The sequence below is a fragment of the Salmo salar genome, chromosome ssa15 (genome assembly GCF_905237065.1).
Source record: "Salmo salar chromosome ssa15, Ssal_v3.1, whole genome shotgun sequence".
NCBI classification, from domain to species: Eukaryota; Metazoa; Chordata; class Actinopteri; order Salmoniformes; family Salmonidae; genus Salmo; species Salmo salar.
In genome coordinates this window covers 66,353,623-66,365,764 of record NC_059456.1, presented here as the reverse complement: position 1 = coordinate 66,365,764, position 12,142 = coordinate 66,353,623, and the positions used below count along the sequence as shown (strand labels likewise).

Sequence of the window (12,142 nt, the reverse complement as noted above, 5' to 3'; positions counted from 1 at the left end):
TTGTATTAAATGTAACTAGCTAGCTATATCTCACCTCACGACATCCTTGGAGGATTGTTTTTGTTGCAGAGAAAGACATGGAATCAATGTTAACTGCGCCCGGTGTTGCTAACCAGATAGGCCTATCTCGCTAGTTGGAAATGACGTTATTTAATTAGCTTTAGCCACTTATCTACTAGCGAGTTTTGAATGAAAGTCCATTTGAAAATATGTAGATACTGTTGTACACAAATTAACAAACGTTAGTTAGTCAATATATCGACAATACCAAAACGAAACATGCTTAATGCAACTGCTCGAGCAATTCTGTTATTGAATTTCACTAACATTACAAGCCCTACGAAGCCCTTTTTGTTTTCGTTATTGACCGTTTGATAAGCAACTGGATAACGTTAGCTACTGTAGCTAGATGGTTTAGCTATATTGACCTAGCTAGCTAACAAGCGAACATTACATTAGTCAACTTCAACTGGACACGTTAAAAAGCTAACGTTAGTAGCCATGTTATCATGAACTAAATGTACAACAATCATTATTTTTTATTAAACATAGCCATAGTGAGAAACAAAAATGTCGGCTTTTTATCAGGGGGCTACATTTCGATTTATGTCGATGAACACTTAGCTAGCTACACAGATAATCTAGGTAGCTAGTTGATCTGTGGAGGAGAGAAATCCAGGTCCATCCAGGGGGTGATATCCGCGAGCGCATGGTCACGTGTGGTAGTTAGCCTTAGCCAGTGTGAGATGGTAAGCAGAATTATGTACAATCGAATAACATTTTATGTCTTTCGAAAGTAACTAATAAATTACTAACTGCTGTTTTGGTTATTGCATTACCATATATTTGTGATACGGCCCAAACATGTAGGTTGCAGCGAGCTACGGTAGTATAGAACGCCAATGTTTTCAGCTAGCTACTAGTGTTAGTTAGCTCTTCGTGCTAATATTACTGTTTATCGTGGGATGGATGTTGAAAAACGCAGTTAAACATTGGGTTTACGAATGGTTTGACGTTCCATACAATATGTACTTGTTGTAAACTACGATATACCTTTTTTTGTCAACTTGTAGTTATCTTGAAAACATATTTCTCAGACCAAAATATTGTTTTCCCGTTATCAAAACGGGTCCGTTGTGCTTTAGCTACCGTGGATCATTCCGTGGCGTTCATTGTCCATTATTTTGTTGGCCAGGGCATCCCCTTCGCTGCTCTAACTGCGACATTTTTAGGGAGCTATGGGAGGGCAATGTTTGATCATTAATTCCACACCGTGTCATCATTCATAATAGTCCATCTCAGGCTTGCCGACGCCTGCAGTTCTAACCAAGTAATGTTAGTGTATGGATCTAGCTAGCTACATTGTTTTTAAAATAACACATACTATTTTCTATTTATTTTATACTACACACATTTTATTTATGAAAACCATCCATTGCATGTGTATTCTGCTTGTAAAAATAGCCTATTATGAGACAGCTGCATGGAAGTTTGGTGTGATTTTTTATTTTATTTTACTTGATATGCAGGTAAAATATTTTTTCTGGTTTCTTTGTTTCTCTTCATGATTTGTGGTCTGTGCTCCCTGTTTTTTTTCAGATGGAGTCGAACAACCATTTCAACTATGGCAGCCACTCCTCTGTGTCTGCTAACTCAGGACTGAAACTCTCCTCAGGGGATTCTCTCTATTCTAACAGATCCTCCATGAGTTTCCCTCCACAGGGGAAGAGTGAGTACAGCCCCCTCTAACCACATTTGCTGTGGTTACTCTCTGCCTCACTATTTTCTATATCAATAACTGATTTATATTTAATCTCTCTCTGCCCTAGTCTCTTGGCCCCTTCTAATGAGCAAAATATTGTAACTCTAGACCAGGTGTTCGGTGCATAAACAATCAATATCATGATCATACCACAACAAATTGATGTTCGCTGGACATTTTATGATTGCAGGATGCATGACCTGTGGATGCTGTGTGAATTGAACACACTGAACAATTAGTAATCTGACTCATCCCTGACCACCTTTGCAGATATGAATGGCGAAATGAATGTGAATGGCGTCACTACTGTAATTGGGCCTAGTGTGCCTGGCTCCCACCTTCCAACAGCCTCATACCCCCACATGAGCAACCAGCACCAGAGTAGCATGGGCTACGACTACCTGTGGGGAGGACAGCCACAGTACAGCCCAGCCATGGGCTCGTCTCCTGGGCACGGCATGCACCAGAAGCAGCCTCCACCTGGGGGGATGCAGCAAGAGAGCCAGCACCACTTCCAGGGTCATGGACAGTACCAACTGAACGGGGGCATGCCTGGGTCCCGTCAGCCACCTGTGGCGGCCCCACCAAACGTGACTCTTACAGGGGGCCAGTACTGGAACAGGGGTAACCCGGGGCAACAGCAGAGCAGCGCAGCCATGGCAATGGGGTATAACTCACAAGGTGTGTACGGGTCCTACCAGAGTCAGGTGCACCCTGGGATTGCGCCCTCACAGCATCACCAGCAGCAGCCTCCACAGTCATCCCCTCACCAACAGACACAGCAGCACCTCCACCCGCACCACCACCCACACCACCAGCAGCAACACCAGCAGCAACCTCAGCACTACAGCATGGTACCCAATGGGATTCCCTACTACCAGCCCCAGCACCCACCTCTTCCCGCTCCACAACCCCAGCCCCCGTCCCAATCTCAGTCCCAGGCTCAGATGATGCCCCCAACCTCCCAAAATTTCACCCCTCCACGGGGCAGCCCACAGCACCACCACATTGGTCGGGGAGGCACTGGCAGCCCCCTCCCCCTGGGGGTGTCCTCTGTCCCAATGATGTCACCCTCGACAATGGCGGATAGTGGATCGCCCCAGAGCCAGACCAGGGAGAGGAGTCCCCATGGAGGTTCTGTGGGGATGCCTGCTATCATGCAAGGTAAGATTTAAATATTTACACAGGTGGCAAGTTTTCAGAGTAACCTAGTCTTTTTTTTTATGGCACTGAAGAAGTAAGTATCTGTTCCCCTGTTTCCTTTTCATATGGTCACTAGAGCCAGTGTCTGTGGAAACGGCACCATATATCACTGCAGTTCGAAATACCTATTTCAAAGCGATTTTTCTTTCCAAACGATGACTCAATTACATTCAATTAGGCCTAATCAGTGTCTCAGCTGTCAGTAATTTAATTCGCTAAGCAGATTTAATAAAAACACTGTTTCCATGACAGAACTGAAAACCTTTGCCGATATGAAAACATATATTTCAGTGTATTCTCAAAGCGTCTACTTTTTCCACTTCATAAGTTAACTAGGCTTCTTTTCATTTAGGGGAGAGTGGGGTAAGTTGAGCCGCTCCTTGTTTCTAGGAAACCATACACAAAGTTAATAATGCATCGAAATATTTAGGAAGCATTCATCATTTCATGGTCTGTGAAGGAAAAAACACATGGGAAAAGTGTTCTATTTATTTGACAATTTTTAAAACACAATTACACAATACATTGGCCTCGTGAGTGGCACAGCGGTCTAAGGCACTGCATTGCAGTGCTAGAGGCGTCACTACATACCCTGGTTCGTTCCCAGGCTGTGTCACAACCGGCCGTGATCGGGAGCCCCATAGGGGGGCCCAGCGTCGTCCGGGTTAGGGGGGGGGGTTTCCCGGGGGTAGGCCGTCATTGTAAATAAGAATTTGATCTTAACTGACTTGCCTAGTTAAATAAAGGTTAAATTAAAATAATGTAAAATTATTGGGGATTACACAAAGTTAAACGTATTTCCATTTTGGTCCTCTTAAATAAATGCTAAACATTCTTTTACAAACAGGCTACGCACTAGATCTAGCCTACACAGTATTTTATTTTTTTATTTCACCATTATTTAACCAGGTAGGCTAGTTGAGAACAAGTTCTCATTTACAACTGTGACCTGGCCAAGATAAAGCAAAGAAGAGCGACACAAACAACAACCCAGAGTTACACATGGAATAAACAAACATACAGTCAATAACACAATATAAAAAGTCTATATGCAGTGTGTGCAAATTAGGTAAGGTAAGGGAGGTAAGGCAATAAAATGGCCATAGTGGCGAAATAATTACAATTTAGCAATTAAACGCTGGAGTGATAGATGTGCAGAAGATGAATGTGCAAGTAGAGATACTGGGGTGCAAAGGAGAAGAAAAGAAAACGGTATGGAGATGAGGTAGTTGGATGGGCTATTTACAGATGAGCTATGTGCAGTGATCTGTGAGCTACTCTGACAGGTGGTTCTTAAAGTTAGTGAGGGAGATATGAGTCTCCAGCTTCAGTGATTTTTGCAATTCGTTCCAGTCATTGGCAGCAGAGAACTGGAGGGAAAGGTGGCCAAAGGAGGAATTGGCTTTGGGGGTGACCAGTGAAATATACCTGCTGGAGCGCGTGCTACGGGTGGGTGCTGCTATGGTGACCAGTGAGCTGAGATAAGGTGGGGCTTTACCTAGCAAAGATTTAAAGGTGACCAGTGGGTGGGTTTGGCCAGTGGGTTTGGCGACGAATATGAAGCGAGGGCCAGCCAACGAGAGCATACAGGTCGCAGTGGTGGGTAGTATATGGGGCTTTGGTGACAAAACGGATGGCACTGGGATAGACTGCATCCAATTTGCTGAGTAGTGTTGGAGGCTATTTTGTAAATGACATCTCCAAAGTCAAGGATCGGTAGGATAGTCAGTTTTACAAGCGTATGTTTTAGAGGTCGGCCATGCCGATTTTAATTAGGCCCGATTTCAAGTTTTCATAACAATCGCTAATCGGCATTTTTGGATGCCTACACGGCCTACTTCGCCAAACAGGTGATGATTTAACAAAAGCGCATTTGTGAAAAAAGCACTGTCGTTGCACCAATGTACCTAACCATAAACATCAATGCCTTTCTTAAAATCAATACACAAGTATATTTTTTTAAACTTGCATATTTAGTTAAACGAAATTCATGTTAGCAGGCAATATTAACTAGGGAAATTGTGTCAATTCGCTTGCGTTCAGTGTAAGCAGAGTCAGGGTATATGCAGCAGTTTGGGCCGCCTGGCTCGTTGCGAACTGTGTGAAGACCTTTTCTTCCTAGCAAAGACCGTAATTAATTTGCCAGAATTTTACATAATTATGACATAACATTGAAGATTGTGCAATGTAACAGCAATATTTAGACTTAGGGTTGCCACCCGTTTGATAAAATACGGAACGGTTCCGTATTTCACTGAAAGAACAAATGTTTTGTGTTCGAAATGATAGTTTCCGGATTTGACCATATTAATGACCAGAGGCTCGTATTTCTGTGTGTTTATTATATTATACTTAAGTCTATGATTTGATATTTGATAGAGCAGTCTGACTGAGCGGTGGTAGGCAGCAGCAAGCTCGTAAGCATTCATTCAAACAGCACTTTCCTGCATTTGCCAGCAGCTCTTCGCAATGCTTGAAGCATAGTGCTGTTTATGACTTCAAGCCTATCAACTCCCGAGATTAGGCTGGCAATACTATAAGAACATTCAATAGTCAAAGGTATATGAAATACAAATGGTATAGAGAAATAGTCCTATAAATTCATATAATAACCACAACCTAAAACTAGGAATATTGAAGACTCTGTGTTAAAAGGAACTTAAATGTTAGCTTTTTTACATGGAACATATTGCACTTTTACTTTCTGTTACACTTTGTGTTTGCATTATTTAAACCAAATTGAACATGTTTCATTATTTATTTGAGACTAAATTGATTTTATTGATGTATTATATTAAGTTAAAATAAGTGTTCATTCAGTATTGTTGTAATTGTCATTATTACAAATATTTAATCGGCACCGGATTTTGTTGATCCTCCAATAATTGGTATCGTTTTTCTTTGGATCCTCCAATAATCGGTATCGGCGTTGAAAAATCATAATCAGTCGACCTCTAATATGTTTGGCAGCATGAGTGAAGGATGCTTTGTTGCGAAATAGGAAGCCGATTCTAGATTTAATTTTGGATTGGAGATGCTTAATGTGAGTCTGGAAGTCAGAACCGTCCTGAGTAGTGATGCTGGACGGGCGGGCAAGTGCTAGTAGCGATCGGTTGAAGAGCATGCATTTAGTTTTACTTGCATTTAAGAGCAGTTGGAGGCCACGGAAGGAAAGTTGTATGGCGTTGAAGCTCGTCTGGAGTTTAGTTAAGTGTCCAACGAAGGGCCAGAAGTATACAGAATGGTATTGTCTGCGTGGAGGTGGATCAGAGAATCACCAGCAGCAAGAGCGACATCATTGATGTATACAGAGAAAAGAGTTGGCCCGAGAACTGAACCCTGTGGCACCCCTATAGACTGCCAGAGGTCCGGACAACAGGCCCTCCGATTTGACACACTGAACTCTATCTGTGAAGTAGTTGGTGAACTAGGCGAGGCAGTCGTTTGAGAAACCAAGGCTGTTGAGTCTGCCGATAAGAATGTGGTGATTGACAGAGTCGAAAACCTTCGACCTAGCCTACACAGTAGACCTAGCCTACACAGTAGACCTAGCCTACACAGTAGACCTAGCCTACACAGTAGACCTAGCCTACACAGTAGACCTAGTCTACACAGTAGACCTAGCCTACTAGGCATAGTTGGGTTACATATACAGTGCATTCGTAAAGTATTCAGACCCCTTGACTTTTTCCGAAATTTGTTTACGTTACAGCCTTGTTCTAAAACTGATTAAATAAAAATGTTAATCCTCATCGATCTACACACAATAACATGTTTTTGCTTTGTCATTATGGGGTATTGTGTGTAGATCGATGAGGATGAACATTTTTATTTAATCAGTTTTAGAACAAGGCTGTAACGTAACAATGTGGAAAAAGTCAAGGGGTCTGAATATTTTACGAACGCACTGTATACATTATATACTGTAAACTTAACAAAACAAACGGCAGGATGACATCATCATAGCCATAAAGCTGGATTCCTTACGTAGATCAGCGATCTCAGGCTCCTAAACTGAGTTAGATGGTCGTTTGATGGGGACGCCAGATGATGGTGATGCAGTTGGCATGCTGACTCTGACGTTATCCTCAGCCTCTCTGTAGCCTGTGATGCAAGGTAGTGATGGAGTTGGCATTCTAGTCCTGATGTCGTCCTCAGCTCAGCCTCTCTGTAGCCTGTGATGCCAGGTAGTGATGGAGTTGGCATTCTAGTCCTGATGTCATTCTCAGCTCAGCCTCTCTGTAGCCTGTGATGCCAGGTAGTGATGGAGTTGGCATTCTAGTCCTGATGTTATTCTCAGCTCAGCCTCTCTGTAGCCTGGACTGCGTACTTCTCCACAACTAACGTGTAGCACCCATTTAGCTTGGTGGCAGTTGAACTAAATTCATTTGCCGTATAGCTAACTATTTAATCTACACTACTTTTTTTTTCTCAAAAAGAAAACATGTGTGAAGTAAACAATTTTAATAACCTCATTTTTTTGGCATCAGACTTGCCTAGTTATTGTTTTTGTGTTTAATAGGAGAAATTACACATTCTTAACATATGACTGCCATGGTGATTTGTTCTTTTTGTGACATTTTAGATTTAAATATGACTATTTTTCACAGCAGTTTGGATGTAGTAAAATACTTTTTCAAAGTAACTTTAGTTACTTTTTCTAAAATGGATAAAATACCCCCATCAATCTACACACAATACCCCATAATGACAAAGCGAAAACAAGTAATTGTTGCTAACAGAAATACCTTATTTACATAAGTATTCAGACCGTTTGCTATGAGTCTCAAAATTGAACTCGGGTGCATCCTGTTTCCATTGATCATCCTTGATATGTTTCTACAACTTGATTGGAGTCCACCTGTGGTAAATTAAATTGATTGGACATGATTTGTAAAGGCACACAAAATCAAATCAAATTTTATCGGTCACATACACATGGTTAGTAGATGTTATTGCGAGTGTAGCGAAATGCTTGTGCTTCTAGTTCCGACTGTGCAGCAATATCAAATAAGTAATCTAACAATTCCACCACAACTACCTAATACACACATATCTAAAGGGGTGAATGAGAATATGAACATATAAGTATATGGATGAGTGGCATAAGCAAGGTGCAATAGATGGTATAAAATACACTATGTACATATGACTAATGTAAGATAAGTAAACATTAAAGTGGCATTATTTAAAGTGACTAGTGATCCATTTATTCAAGTGGCCAAGGATCTGAAGTTTGTGGGCAGCAGCCTCTCTGTGTTAGTGATGGCTGTTTAACAGTCTGATGGCCTTGAGATAGAAGATATTTTTCTATCTCTTGGTCCAAGCTTTGATGCACCTGTACTGACCTTGCGTTCTGGATGGTAGCGGGGTGAACAAGCAGTGGCTCGGGTGGATGTTGTCCTTGATGATCTTTTTGGCCTTGCTGTGACATCAGGGGCCGTAGGTGTACTGGAGTGCAGGTAGTTTGTCCCCGGTGATGCGTTGTGCAGACCGCACCACCCTCTGGAGAGCCCTGCGGTTGTGAGCGGTGCATTTGCCGTACCAGGAGGCGATACAGCCCGACAGGAGGCTCGCAATTGTGCATCTGTAAAAGTTTGAGGGTTTTGGGTGACAAGCCAAATTTCTTCAGCTTCCTGAGGGTGAAGAGGCGCTATTGACAATAACCGATGAGAATTCTCTTGGGAGATAATGCAGTCGGCATTTGATTGTGAGGAATTCTAGGTCAGGTGAACCAAGGGACTTGAGTTCTTGTATGCTGTTACAATTACACCATGAGTCGTTAATTAATCATGAAACATACACCCCCGCCCTTCTTCTTCCCAGAGACATGTTTATTTCTGTTGGCGTGACACAAAAAAATCCGGGTGACTGTATAGACTCCGACAGCATATCCCGAGAGCCATGTTTCTGTGAAACAGAGTATGTTACAATCCCTGATGTTGCTCTGGAAAGCAACCCCTGTCCTAATTTCGTCAACCTTGTAATCTAGAGACTGGACATTAGTGAGTAATATACTTGGAAGCGGTGGGTGGTGTGCGCGCCGCCGAAGTCTGACCAGAAGGCCGCTCCGTCTTCCTCTTCTGTGGCGACGTTGTTTTGGGTCAGCCTCTGGAATCAGTTCAAATTTGGACAAAAGATCCGCTTCGGGAAAGTCGTATTCCTGGTCGTGGTGCTGGTAAGTTGACGTCGCTCTGATATCCAATAGTTCTTCCTGACTGTATGTATTAACACTTTGGAAACAGTTTTATTTTTTCCCTTAAGGACTAGAGGTGAGGCAGCCCTCTCTGTCGGCGCCATCTTGCCAATCTACTGTCAATCCTGTCTGTATAAGGTCCCACAGTTGACAGTGCATGTCAGAGCAAAAAACACGCCATGAGGTCGAAGGAATTGTCAGTAGAGCTCCGAGACAGGATTGTGTTAGGCATAGATCTGGAGAGGGGACCAAACCATTTCTGCAGCAGTGAAGGTCCCCAAGAACACATTGGCCTCCATCATTCTTAAATGGACCTAGTTTGGAACCACCAAGAGTCTTCCTAGAGCTGGCTTCCCTGCCAATCTGAGCAATCGGGGGATAACGGCCTTGGTCAGGGAGGTGACCAAGAACCTGATGCTCATTCTGACAGAGCTCCAGAGTTCCTCTGTGGAGATGGGAAAACCTTGGAGAAGGACAACCATCTCTGCATCACTCCAATCAGGCCTTTATGGTAGTGGCCAAATGGAAGCCACTCCTCTGTAAAAGGCACATGAAAGCCTGCTTGTAATTTGCAGAAAGGCATTTAAAGGACTCTCAGACCATGAGAAACAAGATTCTCTGGTCGGATGAAACCAAGATATTGAACTCTTTGGCCTGAATGTCACGCGTCACTTCTAGAGGAAACCTGGCACCATCCCTATGGTGAAGCATGGTGTTGGCAGCATCATGCAGTGGGGATGTTTTTCAGTGGCAGGGACTGGGAGACTAGTCAGGATCGAGGGAAAGATGAACGGTGCAAAGTACACTGGACAATTTACATCGACCCCCCCTACTCACATGTACAGATTACCTCAACTAGCCTGTATCCCTGCACACTGACTCGGTACCGGTTCCCCCTGTATATAGGGGCGGCAGGTAGCCTAGTGGTTAGAGCGTTGGGCCAGTAACCATATGGTTGCTAGATTGAATCCCTGAGCTGACAAGGTAAAAATCTGTCGTTCTTCCCCTGAACAAGGCAGTTAATCCACTGTTCCTAGGCTGTCATTGTAAATAAGAATTTGTTCTTAACTGACTTGCCTAGTTAAATAAAATAAAAAATATTGCCTCGTTATTCTTATTGTGTTACTTTTTATTATTACTTTATTTTAGCCTAGTTGGTAAATATTTTCTTCTTCTTGAACTGCACTTTTGGTTAAGGGCTTGGAAGTAAGCATTTCATGGTAAAGTCTACACTTGTTGTATTCGGCGCATGTGGCAAATAAAGTTTGATTTGATTTGTGGCGAAGGTTCACCTTCCAACAGGACAATGACCCTAAGCATAAAGCGAAGACAACGCAGGAGTGGCTTCGGGACAAGTCTCTGAATGTCCTTGAGTGGTCTAGCTAGAGCCCGGACTGGAGAGAGCTGAAAATAGCTGTGTAGCGACCCTCCCAATCCAACTTGACAGAACTTGAGAGGATCTGCAGAGAAGAATGGGAGAAACTCCCCAAATACAGGTGTGCCATGCATGTAGCGTCTTACCAATGAAGACTCGAGGCTGTAATCGATGCCCAAGGTTCTTCAACAAAGTACTAAGTAAAGGGTCTGAAAGGAAAATTGCATAACAATAACGAGGCTATATACAGGGGGTACTGGTACCGAGACAATGTGTGGGGGTGCAGGTTAGTCAGTAATTTGTAAAGTGACTATATATATAGATAATAAACAGCAAGTAGCAGCAGTGTAAAAACAAAGTAATGTAAATAGTCCGTGTGGACATTTTGATGAATTGTTCAGCAGTCTTATGGCTTGGGGGTAGAAGCTGTTAAGGAGCCTTTTGGTCCTAGACTTGGCTCTGCGGTACCGCTTGCCGTACTGTAGTAGAACGAATAGTCTGACTTGAGTGACTGGAGTCTTCAACATTTTTTTGGGCCTTCCTGTGACACCGCCTAGTATATAGGTCCTAGATGTCAGGAAGCTTGGCCCCATGTACTGGGCCGTACGCACTACTCTCTGTAGAGCCTTACAGTCAGATGCCGAGCAGGTGCCATACCAGGCGGTGACACAACCAGTCAGGATGTTCTCTATGGTGCAGCTGTAGACCCTTTTGAGGGTCTGGGGACCCATGCCAAATCTCTTCAGTCTCACATTGATGAGTCTCTCATGGCTTGGAAAGGGAGGCTTGCGTTCTGCCAAAACATCCCATCAAAGTGCCACAGATTTGGAGTCAAGTTCTTTGTTTTATGTGACTGTCTGACAGGATACATACAGGACCTGATCATCTACACCGGCTCCACCACAGATATAATAGATGTTGGGGGTCTTGCCATATCTGGATCAGTAGTGATCACCATGTTGCAGCCAGACTTGGAAAAGGGGCACGCTGTATTTGTGGACAGATGTCTTACCCTTTTCTAGTACCATTTTTGAGGGAGAACACGGGTCTGTGGCATAGTGAGATTCAACAGGAAGGGGATACCGATATTCTAAAAGTAAATGAGCAAGGGGGAGCTGGAGTGAAGGCAGTGAATACATTTACATTTTAGTCATTTAGCAGACGCTCTTATCCAGAGCGACTTACAGTAGTGAATGTATACGTTTCATACATTTCATTTCATGCATTTTTTTGTACTGGCCCCCCGTGGGAATTGAACCCACAACTCTGGCGTTGCACACACCATGCTGGCGTTGCAAACACCATGTTCTACCAACTGAGCCACAGGGAATAGCACAACAACAAAAAATGCAGTGCACATGTTCTGGCCACTGTGGACACCTATAAAGTCCCTCAAATTGTACAATAAGTACATTTTCCACCTGACAGACATAGCTGTCGTCAACGGCCACGTTGTCCACTGGCAGGTCACAGGACAGGTGAATAAAAAGTATTTAGGATGCCAGCGTTTCCCTTAGCCATGGTCGCCATATGTAATATGCCCATACCCCGCTCTCACTTTGTTTGTACGCCACTATTGTATCAAAGACACCGGACTTTGCACCTC

General features: G+C 43.3%; 1 protein-coding gene across 1 annotated transcript in view; it reads left to right on the top strand.

Annotated features, from left to right (window-relative positions):
• The first annotated feature begins 642 nt into the window (after nucleotides 1-642).
• LOC106571938 (bromodomain adjacent to zinc finger domain protein 2A) overlaps nucleotides 643-12,142 on the top strand; it is a 37,927-nt gene continuing 26,427 nt past the window's right edge. The window contains 3 exon segments of the mRNA XM_045695948.1: nucleotides 643-749; nucleotides 1,600-1,729; nucleotides 2,033-2,926. Of these exon segments, the coding sequence (XP_045551904.1) occupies nucleotides 747-749; nucleotides 1,600-1,729; nucleotides 2,033-2,926 (1,027 nt within the window). The 5' untranslated portion in view covers nucleotides 643-746.